Source organism: Mesoplodon bidens (assembly GCF_964165515.1).
Source record: "Mesoplodon bidens genome assembly, chromosome: X".
Lineage (NCBI taxonomy): Eukaryota > Metazoa > Chordata > Mammalia > Artiodactyla > Ziphiidae > Mesoplodon > Mesoplodon bidens.
In genome coordinates this window covers 87,301,945-87,325,207 of record NC_138163.1, presented here as the reverse complement: position 1 = coordinate 87,325,207, position 23,263 = coordinate 87,301,945, and the positions used below count along the sequence as shown (strand labels likewise).

Sequence of the window (23,263 nt, the reverse complement as noted above, 5' to 3'; positions counted from 1 at the left end):
CTCCAAAGATTTTAGGATTCTAGGAGGTGGAAATCCTTGAGGGTGATGCATTCATACTTTGGAAAAAGGGAGAGCTCTTTATCTCTGCACCCACAGTCCGCTGAGACAGAAGAAAGACTTCTTCTTTTTTAGGTTTCCAATTGACCTGAGAAGAGTCACCCAGGTAGAGCTGGCAGGATGATTCAAAAGGGAATAGAAAGCAGTTGAGTACTGTTTTACCAAATATTCATTGTGTTCCAGTGAGCTCACTGCTGAAATGAGGTAAGGGTAGCATGGGTGGGAAGGAGGAAAAAACAAAAAAACAAAGGTGCTATCCATACTCCCAGGGCCCCAACCATCTCAACTAGTCTCACTTTAATCACTCTTGGTAGGTCCTTGAGAGAGGACCAATATGACCAAAGTTGCTGTTATGTTTAGATATTTATTGAGCATCAGAAGAATACCAAAGCACTAGACTCACAGTACAGGAGCAGAACTAAACCCTGGTCTGTTACATGACAATCTCAATTAAAAGCTATCTGGCACTATAGAAGGGGAAGTGATCCTAAACCTAACTGGTTCCCTGAGCTGCCAGAGCTGAGCCTCCCTCTGGTCATTCAGTGGTAAGAGGCCAAAGTTGAGTGGTGTCTGGAAGCATGATGACCAAGTCTTAGTGCTATAGGCACTTCCCTCTGGTGTTTGGAACAAAGCAATGGAAGCTCCAGGCAGGGATACTAGAAGGGCCTAAGGCATGACCCAGCAGCAGGCTTGCTTGAGGTGCATATGGTAACTTCTTAGGCAAAGCCATTCACTCTTAGCAACCCCAACGTTGGCAAGGAAGACACTTTGGACTATCTAGGAATAAAGATAGCAGGGAAAGGGGCCATGTGGAATGCTAGGGATGAATAGGCAATTATGTCAACAGACCTTGGCCCAGTAGGACATTTTTAGCAGCTGCTCTTGCCCTTGGTGACCAGAAGCTCATAATCTGGGGGAACCGTGGGCAACAGGCGAGAGTAGTCACCGTTGATCTGGGCGATGATCTGGTACTCCTGGCCCAGGCAAGGCTCATCAGAGTAGTCGTTGTCCAGTGTCTGGGAAGCTGGCTCTTCACTGGAACAGCCACTTGTGAAGATGGCCACCCTCATGGTTTCACCAGAGTCACTGGTCTCCCCGGCATGCACCCTGTGGTCCAAGAGCCCACCACCCATGGGAAGAAACTTGAATCTGGTACCCTGGTTTCCTACTTTTCTGCCCCAATTCTTGCCAACTGACCCTCAGGCACTTGCCACCCAGGGATTCTGGGAATGGAGGGCTAGAGGACCTGAATTATTTTGTGTGTTCACTGGGCCAGGACAGTACCACAGAAGATGCTTCAGAGAGGGAAGAAAGTTGTGCCCTGACCCTGAAGGCCTCTGAGCTTAAGATTGGGTCTGTGCCAAACCCCCTTTCCTCTATGCCAGTGACGAACAAAACTGAGGGCAAAGAATGGGTCAGAAGATAGAAGAGGAGAGGTTATCTTACCTGACCACTTCATAGACATGCTCTAGAAAAAAAGGAAGAATCAGGTCAGAAGTCTCCATGGGGAGTGAGTAAGGGCCAAGCATGGGTACTTGTCAAAAGGGAAGGGAAGGGGACAGAAAGGGGGATCTCAATATGTCTCAGCCTTCCAACAAATAGGATCTGTTGGGAAGGTGAGTTGAAATACAGGGATGCAGATTTATCAGGGAAATGAAAAGGAAGCACACTTTATCACTGTCATCTTTTACATACTCTGACTCTGGACATTGGGATGGAGCAGTTGCTTGGTATGGTGGGGGGAGGGACACTGGAACTGGATCCACTCTCCACCCAGGAATCTTGCCAAAGATCCCCAGGGAGTCCTTGTGAGAAACTTGGCAGCCATCCAGAGCCCAGGTAAAAAGGTCTAAATTAGTCTGATGTCCGGGACTTTGGCTTGAGCCATTCCCAAATTCACTTATCCCCACCCTGCCTGCACCCAGGAAAGATCCTGGAATAACTCACCATTGCCCCCTAGTGTCAGTGGAGGAGAAGTATCTACATTCCATGCAGGCTTAAAGGCTCTAGCCTAGTACTAAAATGGATATCTCTTGGTACTGCCCTCTAGGAGCTTGTAATATTTCAGAGATGCAACAGGGAATGCATACATTAAACTACAACAAAGCAAACACGGCATGCTGCAGCAATTTTGCTTTGTGATAGAACTCTGTATTTCCATGTCTTACCTCCCCAGTTGGCCTGGCAGCTCCTATACTGTAGGGTCTTTTTCATTTTTATATGCCTAATGCATGGTACATAGTGAGCACTAAATAACTACATGTTAAATTGGATTGATGCCCTAAGGCTGTCTCCCTTATAGAGAGGTAGAAAGCAGGAATTCTGGGAAGGCAATCCAGGAAGGGAAAATTATAAAGGCATGAGGTGTGTGGCCTATTTGCCTGCTTGACTCCAGTGTCTGGAAATGAAAATGAGTATAAAGGCATGGTGGGGATTGACAAGATAGGCAAGAGACACATTACCGAGGGCTTTGAATAGAATGCTACATTTTGACCTCTACCCCCTGAGTCATGAGGAGCCCTGGACTGTTTTTTTTTTTTTTTTTTCGGTATGCGGGCCTCTCACTGCCATGGCCTCTCCCCTTGCAGAGCACAGGCTCCGGACGCACAGGCTCAGCGGCCATGGCTCACGGGCTGAGCCGCTTCGCGGCATGTAGGATCCTCCCGGACCGGGGCACGAACCCGGGTCCCCTGCATCGGCAGGCGGACTCTCAACCACTGCGCCGCCAGGGAAGCCCGGCCTCAATATTTTTTAGCGTTTTTTAATGCAAGGCTTAGAGAAGAAAGTCCAAATTCCTTAACCTGTCATTCAAGACCTTCTATAATCAGGAATAAGCTTTCCTTTTTCCTTGTATTTCTCTATTGTTTGGCTACATGAATTTTCTTTATTGATGACTCCACTCACATTCATATTTCACCATTTTACCCGTTTACTCTTGTAGTTTCTCCTTCCTAGACTATTGCTGCCTTTCAAATGGTTTTCATCCTCCAAGGAATGGTCTAAGCCCCACCTCCTTCTGAAATCCCTTGCTAATTACTCTAGCCCTAACTGACTCTCCTGTCCTCTGGATCCTTTTAGCATTGATTGTCTTCTCCAGGCTTTGAGTCCATAGCCTTTATAGCTATGTATTGTTATTGATAAACTCCACGGTTCTACCTTGATTCCATTAATCAAATTGTAAGCAACTTGAGGTCAAGGACTGTGACTTCTCCTTCTCTTGCATCCTCATTAGAAAACCCATTACATAGATGCTGTACTCGGTTGGGTACCAAAGACTTGTGAATTAACTTTCATAAGTTGTATTCTCATTGTTGCCTTGCATGTCTGTCTCCATGGATCCCCTACTCTCACTTTCAAACTAGGCTAGGAGCCCTAACATAGTGCTTGATACTGAGTTTATGCTCAACTATACTGTTAAATGAATGAATGAATGAATGAATGAGCAAGAGCCACCCAATCATACTTATCACTCACTCTGTTGGGATGTCTTCCGGCAGACCATGATGTAAGTCATGGTGGTGACCACAATACAGCAGAAGGAGATGATGAGAATTATGGCAAAGATAGGCAAGCCATTTCCTAGGAGGTAAAACAAGACCAAGTGGTATCTGGTTGAAAACGAGTCTAGCAACTCCAAGGATCAGTCCAGACCAGCTCACACTTCTTTCTTTTCCATCTTCTCCTAAATTTCTTAGCTAGCCAGAGAGACAAACAAAACCCTAGGCCCATGAGAAAGACTTGAGAGAAGCTAGAGACTCCACGTATAAACAAGTTATTTCAAACCCACTGGTTGATGGCTGATTGGCCTGGGCATTTGAATGACATAGAACATTGTATATAGTGGAAAGTTTCAGTTACAAAGTTCACAGCCAAAAGGGAAGGCTAGTAGACTTAACATTGCCCTTACCTGGCCCAGCACTTGTCTTTCCAACGTAGCCATCCACTTCAGTGGTCCAGCTCTGGGATGAGTTCACTGTGGATGTTGCTATGACAACAAGTGTGTTAGGGTTAGAGACCTCTCTTCCAGAAAGGAACTGTGAGGTGGAAGGTGGCTGCAAAGTCTGAAGTCCTTCTGTGGGTATCTGTGCTAAGTTTTCTGCAATTCCTGGCCATGTCATTGACCACTATTACCATAAAGTGAGGTATCTTAGTTTTTCACTGTTTATCATGGGAAGAAGGCCAACAGAGGGGAGACAATATACCTAAAGTCCTATAGCAAGTCAGACTAGGAGCAAAGCAGAAGTCACAGTTTTCTCTTTTCTCACTTTTCCCATGGGATTATTCAAATTCTCTCCTTCCTTTTGCCTCAGACATTTTCCCAAAGAAGAATATATATATATATATATATATATATATATATATATATATATATATATATATATATATATATTCATGATTCCACTTCATCATGACCTTTAAGTCTTTCTTATTTCCATTTCTTTAGTACTAATTTCCTTCTGGAGAACACAATGACCTCTTATTACCCATCTAATGGCATTGGGCCTCCTCCCTTGTCTTCTATGAAGCCATTTCAGACCTTTCCTACTCCCACAGAACCCTAGTAAAACTCACCTTCGAAGGGGGATTGCATGGTTGGAGATGCCTTAGTCTTGGTCTCGAGTGGCTTTGAGGAATCTGCAAGGAAAAGGGAGTCCATTCAAGGGCCCTGGCACCTTTGAGTGAACAGTTGAATGCCTTAGGGAAAATGGGAAGTAAGTAAGGGCCAGTCAGGTCCTTAATTAATCTGGATGGGAAAAACATTTTGTTTTAACTAACTTCTGATTGAAATTTAGCTATTCATTCTCTTGAGAGGGTCTTAGAAGGATTACAAAGAAGGTAGCTGTGGTGATGTCAGTAAAAATGGTAGAGTAATGACCTCCAAATATTCACTTCTTCACAAAAGCAATGAAATAACTGACAAAAAAAGTTCATAACTTTTTTCTTTCAGATTTGGGGAAATTAGCCAAAAGTTTGCATCAACCCAAGTAGCATTTATGGAAGAAAAACACCCCAGTCATGTTAAGAACAGCGAGCTCTGTGGCATTTTAACTTACAACAGCCGTATCACCCTGCCCCAGGCCAGTAGTAGCCTTGAAAATAAACCCCATTCTAGGTGCTGTAGTGGACAGAGCAGATTTAATTCCCAAACAACTGTCATTATTTGACCTGTGTGGTGGTTCCCTGAAAGACCTGACTCAAAAGGCTTATATTTATTGGTCACCCAGTTCTAAAACTCTCCCCAGGGAAGGGATGTATTTGTCACACAGCTGCCTGAGGCAAGAGATAATAGTTGAGGTAAACAAGAAACTAACCAAAAAACTTAAAAGAAAAAACATAATTAGATGTTCATAGAGACATTGAAAATCTCTGACACATTTTTGGTAATCTAGAAGACCACAGCCATGCCTAGGGTTTTGTGCATGCTCAGGAAAGACATGAGAACATCATAAGTTCTTTCCTCTGGCTAGCCTTGAGGCTCTGCATTAGCAGGAAGTGAAGGCTGCAGCACAGTTATAAACTTCCTGGGTAAGTGTCGAAGACATAGTTCAAAAGGCAACAGAGCCCTGGGAGTTTCAGTGGTTCTAAGTATTTAAGGAGATATCTATCCAATCAGTAGCTGACCACTAAGCTACCAAGCAGAGACTTCAGTGGCAATCCATGACAAAGAATACAAGAGACTACTGTAAATTATCTCAGAAAAGTTACTGAACAAACAAACAGCAACTAATACAATAAGCAGTGCCGAAAATAAGCCCTGGAGAGAGAAAGAGAGAGACAGATTTCTAGATTTGCCACATTATATTATTTAAAAAGTCAAATGTTCAACAAAAATACAAGATATGCAAAGAAACTAAAAAGTAAAGCTCATAAACATATAAAAAAGCAATGAATACAAACCATCCCTGAGGAAGCAGAGATACTGGACTTACTAGACAAAGACTTTAAATCAACTAAATTTGTTTAAAAATAAATAAACCAAAGGAAAGATTGTGCAAAAATCTAAAAGAATGAGGACATTTCAAGCCAAATAACGAATATCAATAAAGAGACAGAATTTATAAAACAGGAACCAACTAGAAATACTGGAGTTGAAAAGTACAATAACTGAAAGGATAAAAATCACTGAAAAGAAGAAAAATTCACTAAAGCAGATTTAAGCAGGCAGAAGAATAATCAGTAAAGTTGATAACAATTGAAATTAGCCAGTTAGAGAAACAGAAAGGAAAGTGAATGAAGAAAAATGAGTAGCACCTCAGAGGTCTGTGGGACACCTTCAAGTGTACCAACATACACATTATGGGAGTTGTAGAAGCAGAGGATAGAAAAGGGTAGACAAAATATTTTAAGATATAATGTCAAAAAACTTTCCAATTTGATGGAAAGCAGTCTGCAAATACAAGAAGCTCAATGAACTCCAAATAGGGAAATATTTTTAAAATTCACACCTAGATACATACTCAAAAGCCAAAGCCAAAGAGAAAATTTTGAAAGCAGCAGGAGAGAAGCAACTCATCATGTACAAGAGATTCTCAATAAGACTAATGGCTGAGATCATAAAATTCCTAGAAGAAAACATAAGCAGGACACTCTTTGACATAAATCATGGCAGTATTATTTTAGATCTGTCTCCCAAAGCAAAGAAAGCAAAAATAAACAAAAGGGAACTAATTAAACTTAAAGGCTTTTGCACAGCTAAGGAATCCATCAACAAAACAAAAAGACTGCCTACTGAATGGGAGAAAATATATGCATAATATGAACGATAAAGGGTTAATACCAAAAATACATAAATAGCTCATATAACTCCATATCAAAAGAATAAATAAAAACAAATAACCCATTTGTTTATTTTTGTTTTTATTTCCCTTTCTCTAGGAGGTGGGTCAAAAAGGATCTTGTTGTGATTTATGTCATAGAGTGTTCTGCCTATGTTTTCCTCTAAGAGTTTGATGGTGTCTGTCCTTACATTTAGGTCTTTAATCCATTTTGAGTTTATTTTTGTGTATGGTGTTAGGGAGTGTTCTAATTTCATTCTTTTACATGTAGCGGTCCAGTTTTACCAGCACCACTTATTGAAGAGGCTATCTTTTCTCCACTGCATATTCTTGCTTCCTTTATCAAAGATAAGGTGACCATATGTGCGTGGGTTTATCTCTGGGTTTTCTATCCTGTTCCACTGATCTATATTTCTGTTTCTGAGCCAGTGCCATACAGTCTTGATTACTGTAGCTTTGTAGTATAGTCTGAAGTCCGGGAGCTTGATTCCTCCAGATCTGTTTCTCTTTCCCAAGATTGCTTTGGCTCTTCAGGGTCTTGTGTGCTTCCATACAAATTGTGAAATTTTTTGTTCTAGTTCTGTGAAAAATGCCATTGGTAGATTGACAGGGATTGCACTGAATCTGTAGATTGCTTTGCGTAGTAGAGTCATTTTCACAATGTTGATTCTTCCAATCCAAGAACATGGTATATCTCTCCATCTCTTTGTATCATCTTTAATTTCTTTCATCAGTGTCTTATAATTTTCTGCACACAGGTTTTTTGTCTCCTTTGGTAGGTTTATTCCTAGATATTTTATTCTTTTTGTTGCAATGGAAATAAAAACAAAAATAGAGAAATGGGACCTAATGAAACTTAAAACCTTTTGCACAGCATAGGAAACCGTAAACAAGAGGAAATGACAACCCTCAGAATGGGAGAAAATATTTGCAAATGAAGCAACTGACAAAGGATTAGTCTCCAAAATTTACAAGCAGCTCATGCAGCTCAATAACAAAAAAACAAACAAACAAATCCAAAAATGGGCAGAAGACCTAAATAGACATATCTCCAAAGAAGATATACAGATTGCCAACAGACACATGAAAGAATGCTCAACATCATTAATCATGAGAGAAATGCAAATCAAAACTACAATGAGATATCACCTCACACCAGTCATAATGGTTATCATCAAAAAATCTACAAGCAATAAATGCTGGAGAGGGTGTGGAGAAAAGTGAACCCTCTTGCACTGTTGGTGGGAATGTAAATTGATACAGCCACTATGGAGAACATTATGGAGGTTCCTGAAAAACTAAAAATAGAACTGCCATACGACCCAGCAATTCCACTCCTGGGCATGTACCCTGAGAAAACCATAATTCAAAAACAGTCATGTACCAAAATGTTCATTGCAGCTCTATTTACAATAACTAGGACATGGAAGAAACCTAAGTGTCCATCAACAGATGAATGGATAAAGATGTGGCCCATATATACAATGGAATATTACTCATCCATAAAAAGGAACAAAACTGAGTTATTTGTAGTGAGGTGGATGGAGGTAGAGACTGTCATACAGGGTGAAGTAAGTCAGAAAGAGAAAAACAAATACCGTATGCTAACACATATATATGGAATCTAAAAAAAAAATGGTCATGAAGAACCTAGGGGCATGACTGGAATAAAGATGCAGACCTACTAGAGAATGGACTTGAGGACATGGTGAGGGGGAAGGGTAAGCTGGGACAAAGTGATAGAGTGGCATGGACATATAAACACTACCAAATGTAAAGTAGATAGCTAGTGAGAAGCAGCTGCATAGCACAGGGAGATCAGCTCGGTGCTTTGTGACCACCTAGAGGGGTGGGATAGGGAGGGTGATAGGGAGGGAAATGCAAGAGGGGAGAGATATATGGACATATGTATATGTATAACTGATTCACTTTGTTATAAAGCAGAAGCTAACACACCATTGTAAAGCAATTATACTCCAATAAAGATGTTTAAAAAAAAGATACATGCACCCCAATGTTTATTGCAGCATCATTTACAATTGCCAAGACATGGAAAGAACCTAAATGTCCATCAACACATAAATGGATTAAATAAGACATGAGAAGAATGGAATGATATAGAAACAAAGTTTTTATATGCTGTTGAAATTAAGTTGGCATGAATTCAACCTAGATTGTAGTAAATTAAGAATTAATGGTGGGCTTCCCTGGTGGCACAGTGGTTGAGAGTCTGCCTGCTAATGCAGGGGACACGGGTTCGAGCCCTGGTCTGGGAGGATCCCACATGTCACGGAGCAACTAGGCCCGTGAGCCACAGCTGCTGAGCCTGCGCGTCTGGAGCCTGTGATCCGCAAGAGAGGCCGTGACAGTGAGAGGCCCACGCACCGCGATGAAGAGTGGCCCCCGCTTGCCACAACTAGAGAAAGCCCTCGCACAGAAACGAAGACCCAGCACAGCAAAAATAAAAATAAATTAATTTTAAAAAATAGGTGGGTGAAAAAATAAACAGGTGGGGTGGATCGGAAGATTCTCATCCCTCCCATGGCCCTTCTTTAAAAAAATGGAGCTTTAGTGGAATAATTGGGAAGAAGGAAATCTTTAAAAAAAAAAGAATTAATGGTAATCCCCATAATAACCACCAAGAAAATAAACAAAAATATATGTGGAAGAAATAACAAAGGGACTACATAGTACACTATATTATATTTATTTACTACCAAAGACAGAAGTAGTGAAGGAATAAAGGAATGAGAAAAGACAAGATATATAGCAAGCTGGCAGAGATAAACCCTACCATACCAGCATTTACATTAAATATAAATAGCTTAAATTCTCAAATTTAGATACTGTCAGAATGGATAAGAAAACCCAATTCAGCTACAAGCTATGTATATTTAGGATTCAAAAGACACAAATGGTTTGTAAGTAAAAGAATGGAAAAAATATGTCATGCAAATAGTAACCAAAATAGAGCTGGGGTAGCTATACTAATATCAAACAAAATAGACTTAAAATGAAAAAGTGTTATTAGAGCAGGAGAATCACATTTTATAATTATAAAATGATCCATCAATCAAGAAGAACTACAATTATATATATATATGCTCTTAACAACAGAGCCCCAAACACATGAATCAAACAGTGACTGAATTTTTAGGATAAATAGACAATTAAACAATAATAGCTTGAGATTTGAATACTACACTTTCAATTATGGAGAGAACAATTAGACAAAAGATGAATAAGAACATCAAAGAACTGAACAATACTGTTAACCAATGGCCCTAACAGACAGATACAGAACACTCTACAAAGCAACGGAATACACTTACTTTTCAAGTACATATGGAACATTATCCAGAATAGACCATATGTTAGGCCATAAAATTAGTCTCAATAAACTTGAAACAATTTTAATAATGCATCACAATAAAATAAAATTAGAAACAAATAACAGAAGGAAATTAGGGAGATTCAAAAATATGTGGAGATTAAATAACACACTTCTAAATAACCAGTGGGTTAAATAAGAAGTCATTAGGAAATTAGAAAATACTTTCAGATGATTGAAGATAAAAACACAGCATACTAAAACTTATTGGATGCAGTGAAAACAGTACTCAGGGTTCAGATGTAAATACCTACATCAGAGAATAAGAAAGGTTTCTGATTAATAATTTAATCTTCCACCTTAAAAAGAAAATTAAAAATAGAAGAGAAAACTAAACAGAAAACAAAGCAGATGGAAGGAAATAAATATTTAGCAGAGATAAATGAAATAGAAAATAGAAATCAATAGAGAAAATCAACAAAACCAAAATTTGGTTGTTGAAAAAGATCAACGTAATTGGCAAGCCTTTAGCAAGACCAACCTACAAAAGAAAGAGAGAGAGAGAGAGAGAGAGAGAGAGAGAGAGAGAGAGAGAAAGAAGAAAAAAAAAAGCAGGCTCAAATTATTAAAATCTTTGATGAAAATGGGGACATATCTACTAACTTTGTAGAAGTAAACAGAATGACAAGGGAATACTATGAACAACCATATGACAGTGGATTAACTAAGATATAAACAACAAATTCCTAGAAATGCACAATCTACTGAAAGTGACTAAAGAAGAAATAGAAAATCGGAATAGGCAGAACTTTAACAAGTAAAAAGTTTGGATTGCTAATCAAACAACTTCACATAAAGCAAAGGCTAGGCCCAGGGGGCTTCTCTGGTGAATTCTATAAACGTGTTTTTTTTTATGCCAACTTTTCACTAATTCTTTCAAAAAGTAGGTGTGGTAACACCTTCCAACTCAGTATATGAGACCAGTATTATCATGATACAAAAGCATAGAATGACATCATAACAAAAGAAAACTAAGAACCAATATCCCTTATGAATATAGATGCAAAACTCCATAACAAAATACTAGCAAACCAAATCCAGCAGCATATTAAAAGGATTGTGCACCATGATTAATTTATCCCAGGAATGCAAGATTGGCTCAACATTTGAAAATGAGTCAAGGTAATGCAGTCTCTTAATAGAATAAGAACTAAAAGAAACACAAAATCATCTCAATAGACACAGAAAATGAACTGACACAATCCAATTACCTTTTCATTATAAAAACACTCAACAAGCTAGGAATAAAGGAAGTGGTCTCAAACCAATAAAGGGCATCTACCAAAATAAAGGCATCTATCATCATAATGGTGAAAGAAATAATATTTTCCTGAAAGATCAGAAACAAGTCAATTATTTCCATTCTTTCCATGCTTATTCACCATTGTACTGTAGGTACTAGCCAGGGAAATTATGCCTGAATAAGAAATAAAAGGCATCCAAATTGGAGAAACAGGAATAAAATTATTCCTATTTTCAGATGACAAAATCATATACAGAAAAGCCTCAAGAATCCACAAAATAATGATTAGAGCTAATAAATGAGTTTAGCAAGATCGCAGGATATAAGATCAATATACAAATATCTGTTGTATTTCTGTACACTAGCAATGAGCAATCCAAAATTAAAATTAAGAAAATAATTTTAGAATAAAAGTCACCCAAATTGGAAAGGAAGAAGTAAAATTTTCACTATTTGAAGATAGGCGTGATACTATATAAAGACAAACCTAAAGACCACCAAAAATCTTTTAAAACTAATAAATGAGTTCAGTAAAATAACAGGACACAAAATCAATATACAGAAATTTGTGGCATTTCTACATACTAATAATGAACTATAAGAAAGATAAATGAAGAAAATAATCCAATTTATAGTTGTATCAAAAATATAAAGTACTTAGGAATAAATTTAACCAAGATGGTGAAAGACCTGTACAGTGAAAACTGTAAGACACTGATGAAAGAAATTGAAGACATAAATAAATGGGGAGATATCCCATTTTTCTGGATTGGAAGAAGTAATATTGTTAAAATGTCTATACTATCCAAAACAATCTACAAATTTGGTGCAATCCTTTTCCCAATTCCAATGGCATATTTCACAGAACTAAAACAAATAATTCTAAAATTTGTGTGGAACCACAAAAAATGCAGAATAACCTAAAACAATCTGGAGAAAGAGCAAAGCTGAAGGCATCACAGTCCCTGATTTCAAACTATACTACAAAGCTGTAGTAATCAAAAGAGTATGTTACTGGCACAAAAACAGACACACAGATCAATGGAACAAAATTGAGAGCCCAGAAATAAACTCATACTTTTATGGACAATTAATTTATGACAAAGGAGCAAAGATATGAATAAAGATAGGTTGGGTTTTGGAGATTTGGAAGTGATGACTCCAGTTTACAAAGTTATGTTGTGCTAAATAGGGAGAGACAGCCAGTGAAAACTACCTTTTTTAGTAGGTTGGTAATGGCCATAGGAGAGAGGTGGTGTGGCGGATGAAGAAAACATTTTTTTTTAATTTTTTTATTATTATTATAGTTTTAAAAAGATTTTTTGTGGTACGTGGGTATGTCACTGTTGTGGCCTCTCCCGTTGCGGAGCACAAGCTCCGGACACACAGGCTTAGCGGCCATGGCTCATGGGCCCAGCCGCTCCGTGGCATGTGGGATCTTCCCGGACCGGGGCACGAACCCATGTCCCCTGCATCGGCAGGCAGACTCTCAACCACTGCACCACCAGGGAAGCCCGAAAACATTTTTTAAAATAACATACATATGTATGTTATTTACATATATATGTATATTAGGCTTATATAATACATACATTATACATACGTACATACATACATTTTAGGCTTATGTAGAGGATAATGGGTGAAACAGGGAGTTGGAGTAGTTGAGGTAAAGAGCTGAGGTAGAAGGTTTTCTGTGGAGAAGAAAGACACATCTTACTCTGAGCCAAGAGAGAATGGGCAGGGAAATGTCAAGGTAGAGAGGGTGGTTGATAGAATTCACATCTGAGGGCAGGGGTCTGGGTCTTCTCAAAGAAGGAGAAGGTGACCTCATCTTCTGAGAGGACTGGGGACATGAAATAAGGCAGAAAGTATTCTGCATAGCTGTTATAAGGAATGGAACATAGATGAGCAAACTGATTGGCGAACAGCATGGGGACAGGCAGTGGATGTCACAGAGCATGAAACTAAAGTGGGACCAATGCATCTCTGTGCTTTTTCCAGAATTAAGGAATAGCACAGACAGTGAGGGAATGGATGAGGAGCTGAAAGCTATGTAGGACAGAAATGAACCAAGTGACCAGACTCATGGGACCAGGTTGAGGTGCAAAAGAGGCAGGTAGAGGAAGCCAAGAGAAAGTAGCTTGGCTTAGAGAACAGGTAAGGATGTAACTTCTCTGATCCTCAATTTCCTTATCTGTCAGAGAGCTCAATTGTGAGCACTGCCTAACAGCTCTGTGGCCTGTGAACATGGACTAGATAAGGAATAGACAGGCTGATTGGTTGTGAGCAAGATCCTCCCCAGGTAGACTAGAAACAAACTCAGAAAGGTGAGAATGTATAACTTGTCCCTTTATGAAGTACACATTCTTGGACTTTCCGGCCATGTCTTGCTCTCTCTGCTTGACCAGATTATCGACTCTCAGAGAACTAGGCCAGTGTCCATATAATTCTCTCAGAATGAGACTGCCCTTATTCCCACCTAAACTAACAGACCAAAACCTACAGCACACATATCCTCATTACAATTCAACTTTGGGAAACAAATCCTTGCAGGCAAAACAGGAGTCTCAAACCAACATCACTCTCCTAAACCCAAGTGGAAGGAGACAGTTTGTTCACTTTTGTTATACAGAGTTGGCCTCAGAGGATAATAATTTTCAGGTGGCTCTGAGGATAATTTCCTAAAGGCAGTTAGTACTCAACATGTTTTGGGCAACAGAAAACTTATTGAAATAAGTATCTTCCATTCCAAGGAGATTTCTTGAAAGCTAACAAGACTCATTTGGACATATCACTGCTGGGCTGATCATTTAAATCCCAGCCTACAATCTTTATGTAAACAGTTTGTAGTATTCCCAGATAATTCTTTAATAAATAATCTGACCTTGATTAAGCATAGTCAATCTTCATCGAGACTTCAACCAGAACTTGCATTTGGCTTTAGGAAAAAAGAGCAGGGGGGATTTGAAGAAACTATGCATAGATCTGGGCTTTATTTCATAAAGCAAAACCAAACATAATCAACCAACAAAATAACAACAAAAAACACACCAAACAAAGCACAACAAAAACAAACAAACAAAAAGTATCCCAGAGGGTGCCCAGGAGCTGATATAGGTTCCACCATGAGAGGCAATCAGACATAGTGGAAAGAGCATGAAATCTGAGTACAAATACAGCCTTGAACTTCCAAGCTCTGAGCCCTTGGACAAGTAGGTTTCCCTTCCTGACTCTTAGTTTCCTCTTCTGTAAAATAAGGGTATCTCATGAGATATTTGTGGGATTCAATGAGAAAACATGTGCCAACTTCTTGTGCATTGTATCTGGCAAATAAATGTACCTAGTAAATGACACTTTTCCCTTTACCATTTTCATCTGCTTAACCTACAACATGACAGGCATTGTCTCCACCCCTATTGTCCCCAGTCCAGAATTTTTTCTTTGTGATTGAACAACCCAGGACCCCCTTCCCATCCTGCCCCAACCTCTCTTCTCTGGAATAAAGGCATACACTGACATATCTCTGGAACAAGGTAGTCCATTGAAATGCTCACCAGGAAAGAGAATTGCTCACCTTTGACCACAAACTTCACAGTGTCACTGCGCTGCTCAGAGCCTAACCGGCCCTTGGCAGTACAGAAATAGGAGCCTGAGTCTGTCACCACTGCAGGCTTGAAGAGTAAGGTACTCAAGACTCCTACTTTGATGGGTTCTTGGTTGTTAGTCTGTTCCTTGTACCAAACATAACTGATGGGAGGAGAACCCCGAGCCTGGCATTGAAAGCTAATCCTCATTCCCTGGGGTACCATGAAGCCATAGCCACTGCCAGTCGTCACTGTGGGCTTGGAAACAGAAACTGCAAAGGGAAGACAAGAGAGGAGGCTTTGAGAAGTTACAAGGGTATGGGAACACAAGGCTGAGTCATCCCTGCTGAGTCTAGGGGTATGAATATATCTGCAAAGGGAACTAAAAGGGACTCCTGACATGGGGAGGAAAAAGGGAATAGGGCAACTTAAATAAAAAGAGCTTCCTTTTGGAAGATTAGGTACCATTTTGTATTATCTGGGGATTTGGGTTATCTAAAGTTAAAACAATCAAGTGACTAAAAATAACAACAACAACAACAAACAGGCTTTGTTGTTGTTTTGCTCAAGTAGAGTTTTGGGATTATCTGCAGTTTGGGATCACCAGGGGTCAGATCTCTGTAAAATTGTCAAGCCAGTTAAGCTTATCTTGACTAATCCATGCATCCCTTTTCCCAGAGATTCTCTGCCAGCATCTATCCACTCTCCAATATCCTGATCAGATATACTCATTTTTATGGATTTTAAGACTCAGAGTCCAAGGAAGCCATCAGGCTATCGATGCAGGAATTTCTGGGACACTTGAAGGGGTAGAGATTTGAAGGCCAGAAAGCCTTCCCAACATTTATTAAATTCTGCCATGAGAGTGATAACACTGAGGATACTCTGCCTGTCCACTCCCTCTGATTAGCACATATAACTGAAGAGAGACTATGTAAATGTAAACAAAGGTCTCTGGGTTTCTCAGGGTTTTCTAGGATTACAGTCCTCAATCAGGTTTTTCCTTACCAGTACTTTCCTATCACCCACAATGACTCACGTTTCTGGACACGGAGTTCAATGATCTTATCTCTCACGACTTGGTTGCCATCAGGGGTCTGCCAAGTGACTTCACACGTGTAGTGGCTCCGGTCATCCATCTCCAGGGTATTCAGTTGCAGGGACACATCTCCTGGAACATTGTGGTTTACATGCAGGCGGCCCCGGTACTTTGCTTGCTGGATATGGTCTCCAGAAGAGTCACGTAAAAAGATGGTGACTGGGTCTGAGCCACGTTCTACCAGCCACTTTACCAAGACTTGTGTATAGCCTTGCAGAGGACCATAGGTGCAGGGAATATTTACATCCCCTTTCCAAGGCCCTGTCACACTCTCAGGCACTTTCAGGATGGGATGGCCTGAAGAGGGGGAACAGAAGAAGGAATCAGACACAGATGGCACACCCATCTGGGTGCTAAGATGTCAGTGGCAGAGAGGCTTTTGAGAAACACAGCCTTAACTCATACTTTCAGATTCCCCATGCCCTTTTGTTCTCTGCCAGCCCTCCCATCAATCAGAACCAGTCATTAGAAGGAAAGCCCTTAAGGTTGTTTAGCTCTTGTGAGTTTCAAGTCCTTTTCCTGTCACTGCCTTGCTGTGAGGTGACCCTGGGTAAGTCACATTTCACCATAGAGGACCCATTTTCTTTGTATATAATGTAGAGAATCTGAATGGAATGATCTCTAACGATTCTACAAACTCTAACATTCTGTAAATCCATGAAAGGAACGTCTTTCAACATTTTTCAGGAGAAGTGTGGGAGCAAATGCTGAGCAGTTGGGTCTGGGCTATTTTACTATATGTAATTATGTACCTGGAGAAATGTGGTGGCTTCAAGGCTCAGAAAGAAAGGGCTATCTGCCCTACTAATTCCCCATTGCTCCCTCAGAAAGGCTTAGATTTGGTCCTTAGACTAAAGCTCTTTTCTGGAAGGGAGGAAAGAGGCAGACAAAGGACAGTTTTGAGGGTGGAAACTTGTGTGAGATGCATTCCTGTTTAACAATATCTTTAGTTATTTTTAAGTGTTAAACCTGTAATTTGTAAGCTTGACTTTTTTCTTCTGATTTCTATCCTTTCTTTGTTTATTTCCCTATTGGTTTCTCTGAGTTCTCAGCAAAGGTACATTGGAAAATTTCATCCTGAGGAGGAATGGAGATGAAAAGGTCTGGAGGGAAAAAAGTTCTGAGTATAATCCTAGAGCTGGCTGTGGTAGGAATGATGGTAGGACCAAAGGGTGATTAACTCTTGGCTTGCTGGGAAAGGAAACTAACAGGGGAAATTTGTGGGTGTTGAGAGAGCCACCACCTTCCATCAGCAATTTCCATCCATAAGCTAATATCTTGAGGATTTTGTGTTTTATTTAACTGGGGTCAGGAGTAAGAGATTGTATTTAGATATGTCTTTATATCTCTCTCAGGAGAGGTTGTTTCAAAGTGCAAGCTATTACTGAATAAAAGCTTTTTTTATAGCCTAGGATTCCCAGGCTTCAGTCAAGCAGATGGAAGTTGGGGTGGTGGCTAGCTCCCAGAATGTATTGCCAAGTACCAGGGCTTCTATCAATGGGGTTACTAAAGTTTAGCCTTTGGCCTGTGCCCTCACCTGGGACTCTAGTACATAACCAGCATACTTTGGCCAAGATAAAAGCCCTGAATAAAAAATAATAAATAAACATGTGTCCATGTTGCTAGGTTCACCACATTCTCTCTGGAGAGTTTCAAACTGGGCAAAGAGAAAAACTCAGATCCACAAATGGGAGCACAATACAGGCAGATTTTGGTTTTCCCTAAAAATGAATTTTGTAATTAATCAGAGCTGTCCATGATGGACTAAGCTGTCTAGGGCAAGTTCTGAGCTTTGTTTAGGTCTTGAACGGCATTATTATTTAAGGTCTCTTCCAATCTTAGATGGTTCAGTGCTAATAGACTTAATGAAAGCAGAAATTAAATAATTACATGTTCTAGCTGGTGGTGAGCTTTCACCAGGTAGTGGGTTTCACAGTGCTATTGACAGTTCCTGCCTCCATATGCATGCAGATACAGCTTATCATCGTCATGAGCACACATGCCCATATATATTTTTGCTCACCTGTAAGCACAAGCATACCAGCATTAAGCCCCTTGAAAACCATTCGATCCGTTCAGTTTAATCTTTCTCCAGCCCTCCCAAATATCCTTCTCCAACTCTGAAAAGTATTCTCATACTTCCCTTTCTTCCAGGGCAACAAAACAGCATTCTGCTGTGAGGACAGCTGGAGCAGCCAAAAATGCCTGTCTGTGAATATATATGTTTTCCCTTTGACATAGGGGGAGCTACGAGGCCTGTCTTGCATTACTCTCTCTGGCAATTTGCTGGAGATTCTCACATAGCTCACTCTGGTCTGTCAAAAACATGGGCAGTCAGTCCCAATTTCCCAGTCTCACTTCTAGAAGTAGGTCAGGCTTCACTTCTCCATCCCAGAATAGGAGAGTGGGGCATAGTTAGTAACAAGACATCCAAGGATGGCATATTTTCCCCCTTTTACTCTTTTTCTTCCCTTCTCCTTTATTCCTTTCACCCATTATTCCATCTTGCTCCTTTTACTCCTCATTTTTCTCCTTGTTCTTCTCTCCTCTTACACTTCCTGTTTCATCAGTAGCATGAAGAGACGGTGTATGGTAGGCACAGGGTATCACAAGAAAGAGGACAATGTACCATTCCTCATGTACCCTGACCTCCAAAATGAAGGTAACTTCAATAACGTAGGTTTATACCTTCCAACTATCCCTCTGGTGCACAAAGAGCCTAGAGAAACACTGAGTAGAAGCACTGCACCTAGTGAGATCAGGAGGACAGTGAAGGACTGCATGATGTAATAAGAAGAGTAACACCAATCTAAGTTTAAGGTCTGCCTTACCATATATCTCTCTGTGTGACCTTGGGTAAATTTCTAAGCCTGACTGAGTTTTAGGTCATTATCAGCAAAATAGAGGTAATAGTAAGCCTTCCATGGAGTGTTATTATGATGATAAAATGAGCTCATAAATGTGAAAGCACCTAGCATACTGGCTGGCATTCAGTAGGTGTGGGATAAATGCTAGTCCTGTCCCATGCCTCAAGAGAAACTTCACATATTTGTATTGATTCTTCTTATCCTAGAAATCCTCAATATGTCTTCCCCAGGGTGGACAGATTCATTAGATTGGATCATTGTCTGCTTTAATAATGACCTGAAGGAGAAGTTAATACATGAGAAAGTAAGGAGTTTGCCTTTCCATTCTGCTGGGACCTACCAAGTTATGGGCAGGTAATAGGTCATCCCTGGGTTATAAGGAAACCAGAGAGGACACTTTAGCGACAGGACTGGCTTGGCAGCCAATGTGAAATGTTGGTCAAATTAAACAATACTCCTGACTTTCCTGGAAGATTGGGTAGGGGAAAATCTATTTCAGGAAAGTCCCAACTCTTAGGGGGATGCTCTGCCCATTATGGATCTATGCAGACCACCAAATGGTGAAGTACTTGGTACAACAGGGTTTGAAGTATCAGGCAGGAGAGAATTTGGAGACCTCCAGTATGGCATAGCTCAAAGGGCTTTTAGAAACCACTTAGTCACATTCCCTCATGGTACATGTGAACAAGCTGAGGCCCAGAGAGAGAAAGATGCTTACTCAAAGTCACACAGAGAGCAGGGTCAGAGCTGGACCTGGAGGCCTAGAATGAAGTCTTTCAGCTCCTACACTGCCTTTTTACTTTTTTAACTGATTAATCCACCAACCACAACAGAAACCAGCAACCCCTTATCTGGGCCTATTTGACATGGTTTAATGGGTGTTATCCTAAGGCTGGATAATATCCTCCTGACTGCCTGAAAAATAATTCCCCCATCTGCCAGCTGCTTTCTGAGAAACCTTTCCCAGAACTTCAGAGCTTAGCTCTCCTCCCTCATGGAAGGATTGAACTTCCTGCAAATATTGCATCCCTTCAGAAGAAAGAAAAGGGCTGAGCATTGACTCAAAGGGCTTTGCTGAAAAAAGTTTTGACTTGAGAAAGGAGGAATATTACTGAGGCCCACTCGGGTCTTGGGACCTGGACTTTGAAAAGCAAAGGTCTGTGGTCTGTGTGAGGATACTAAATCAAGGTAAGGCCTAGTTTTGGGGGTGTGGACCCTTTTATGAGATCCATTATGGGTCCCATCTTGAATTTTCCTTCTCCCATCATCAAACAAAGATGGTGAGATCTTCCAATGACCCCGCACCTCTGTGTTTGGCCTCTCTCCCCATCTTGGGATGCTTCCTCAAAAGAGGATTAGCTTAGATAATAGGTATTTATAAAATGTTTATAGTTTTTATGAAATGCAAATATTAGGACTTATTTTTATTGTGATTATTTCAACATATGTCTTAGATCTAGAGGCTTTTTAGAAGTGAAGCCACAGTCCTACAGAGCTGTCCAGCTGACAGGATCTTCTGAGGCCAGCCAAGCTGATCTAACTATATAGATGGGTTGGGGACACTGAGATGAAGGGAGACGGAAAGTGTTATTGGCCGTTCAGTTTGTCCAGAGTGTCAGGTCTGTGGTGTAAGACCCTCCATGGAAATGGAAGACCTGCTTCCAGGTCTAAAAGATCCTCACAGGCTGTGGAGGGAACAATACACATGCACTCACACACACACACACACGATTTAAATTTAACATTTACAAAATGTTCCTCTGAGCTCCAGTCCTGCCTCTTTAATTCCCAGTTCAAATCAACAGATTTGGAGAAGGTAGAGTGGTGCACTCTAAAACATGTTAGATAGTGAAAATATTGTAGTTGTAGAAAGAACGGTAATTTTCAGGAGCATTAACTCTGCTGCTATTGCTCTGTGCCCTGGAGCAAATTATTTTCCTTCTTGGGTGACTTAATTCAGTGTCTCTTCTAACTTTGAGGTTCTAGAATTTAATGGGTCACAGAGCCCCAGGACAAGATGGTTTAATCTGAGTCAGTTATGGAAAGCTGGGTTCTTTCTAGCCACACAAAGGGCACCAAGTTAACACTCATCTAGTCTCTCCCTCTAAGGATATGGAATAAACAGGGGTGCATCAAAGAATCTTTTACCCTATCCTGGATTTCACTTAGCTATTATCAGGCTCAGTTTCCTAAAAAGGCTATTTCAATTTTCAGGGGTATAAATGAGGATGGAGTAAGACCCCACAAAATAATGCTACTATGGGATAGTCAATCCTCTTTTGGCATATGTGTCCAGCATTAAGCTCCCACAAATAGCCCAGACAAACTGGGCTATGTCCACAGGGAAGTGAGATACCCAAGGAAGTGGTAAGAAACCAAATTCTGTGAAGAACAGTTGAAGGAGCTAAGGCTGTTTAGCTTGGAGAAGAGATGAATCAAAGGGACATGGTTTCTGTCCTCAGGACTCTAAAGATCTGTCACAGCATAGAGGGAGAAGATATATTATCTGCATCTCCAAGAAACAGGGCTGGGTTTTTTGGATGGAAGCCACAGGGAAGTTGATTTAGTTCAACACAAGGAAGAACTTTCTAACAGTTGAAGCTGACTTTTTAGATGGTCTGGACAAGTAGTGAATTCTCAGTCACTGCAAGAATGTGAACAAATATTCTGAACACCTGTTCACAACAGTGAAAGGTGGATCTAGGTTACTTCTAAGGTCCCATCTAGCTCCTGACAACATTACTTCTTTTGGGGGCTGTATACCTTAACAAGGATCAAAACCTGGGAGCATAGGGGTAAGGGTATAGTGGTAGAATTTCAGGTGAAGGGCAACAGATGGGGGAGGGATTTGGGCGGCATTGAGCACATTTTAATGCCCCTGAGATATGACAGGTACTAGAAAATTATGTGGATGTTTTCCAAGAGAGGATCCTTTCCAATTTCTACCCAAAATTATCTCCTGGCTTCTTCAATAGACTTCAACCTCCTCCCTCCCTTCTGCCCAAAGCTGAGAGAGCCTGGAGCATTGGCTGAGAACACTCACCTAGTCAGCAGGAGTAGGCTTTCCTCAGTAGGTGTTCAATCCCGCCTCTCCCCAACCCCCAGCTTTTCGCCTGTGCCAGCAGTGGCAGCCAGGCCCCCTTTTGCTACCTTACCATAGGTGACCACCAGTAGGTGGCTCAGGAGCAGTAGGCCCAGTAAGAGCTCCATCACAGCCAGATCCACTTCTGTCCTTTCTTCCAGCCTGCTGCTGTCAAAAAGACTTGAACTCCTAATGGCTGCCAGTGTCTGTGCCTGCTCACTTCCTTTTCTTCCCTATATCACTCACTCGGACTCTCAGTCTCATCTCACATTCCCCTTCCTTCCCTATTTCAGCACAAGTCACATAAGCACACCCTTCCCTCTCCTGCCTGGGGTTGGAGGTTTAAGTGTGAGTGAAGCAATTCCTCCCTCTGCTAGACTATTGACTTGACTTTCTCTGGAGCCAATAGGGGTTTCTGGTCTTTGATCTCCCAAGCTGTGTTTACTTGTGTTTCCTCAACAAGATGAGGTTGAGGAATGACTTTTGGGATGAGTCTGCTCCCTCCAATATGGGAGTGTTTTCCTTTCTGGTGGGCCCAAGTAGAAAAGATCAACTTTGCTGGCCTATGCAATTTTCAGCAGTCATACAGTTAACCCCATCTGTTCAGCCTATGCAAATAAAGAGTGATGGAGGTGGGTGCCTATGGGCCTCAGAATACAGAGATTAAGTTTATGAAAGACATTTTTATACACCAATGCTTAAATAATTGGTAAGCCCATGAGTAGGACGGTTATGAGGGAATATACCCCCATATCTCATATAGGGAAAACTCTTTGAATTACTTTCTCCAATAGCTCTGCCTCTTTGGTGGTAAGGGTACACATTAGTTCCCAGTACTGCTCACAAGGAATCTATTATTTATTTATTTTGTGGGAAAGTTAAGTCTAGCATCCAATGTACTTGCCAATTGACCTGAGAGTGGTATGCTCTATTAGCTTGATGTTTTCAGTCGCTTTCAATTGGTACATACCCCTGATCTGTGAGAGAGTGATATTAAGCCTTATGGGAAGCTTAATTACTTCTTTTCACAGGTCCAAGAGTGACTGTAAGTCCACCAGATGTCTACCTCCAGGTTTGGCACTGCCAACAATCCACTAATATTTGAAAATATAAACACTTCCAAAAGAAAAATGCATCCAACAAATTCATACAGAAGTGTGG

The 23,263-nt window shown here is 40.7% G+C and overlaps 1 protein-coding gene across 2 annotated transcripts; it reads right to left on the bottom strand.

Moving 5' to 3' along the window:
• Positions 1–455: 455 nt before the first annotated feature.
• On the bottom strand, positions 456–22,275 carry VSIG4 (V-set and immunoglobulin domain containing 4). Of its 2 annotated transcripts, XM_081222021.1 has the most exons (8): positions 22,176–22,275; positions 16,094–16,450; positions 15,045–15,326; positions 4,630–4,692; positions 3,965–4,042; positions 3,532–3,636; positions 1,504–1,525; positions 456–1,164 (listed from the first exon to the last, which is right to left on the bottom strand). In XM_081222021.1, the coding sequence occupies exons 1-8, from the start codon at positions 22,228–22,230 to the stop codon at positions 927–929; spliced, it is 1,200 nt and encodes a 399-aa protein (XP_081078147.1). In that variant the 5' UTR covers positions 22,231–22,275; the 3' UTR covers positions 456–926. The 2 variants fall into 2 exon arrangements, with proteins under 2 accessions (XP_081078147.1, XP_081078148.1); XM_081222022.1 differs by lacking the exon at positions 1,504–1,525 and having other exon boundaries at positions 456–1,206; positions 3,528–3,636.
• Between the last annotated feature and the right edge of the window lie 988 nt (positions 22,276–23,263).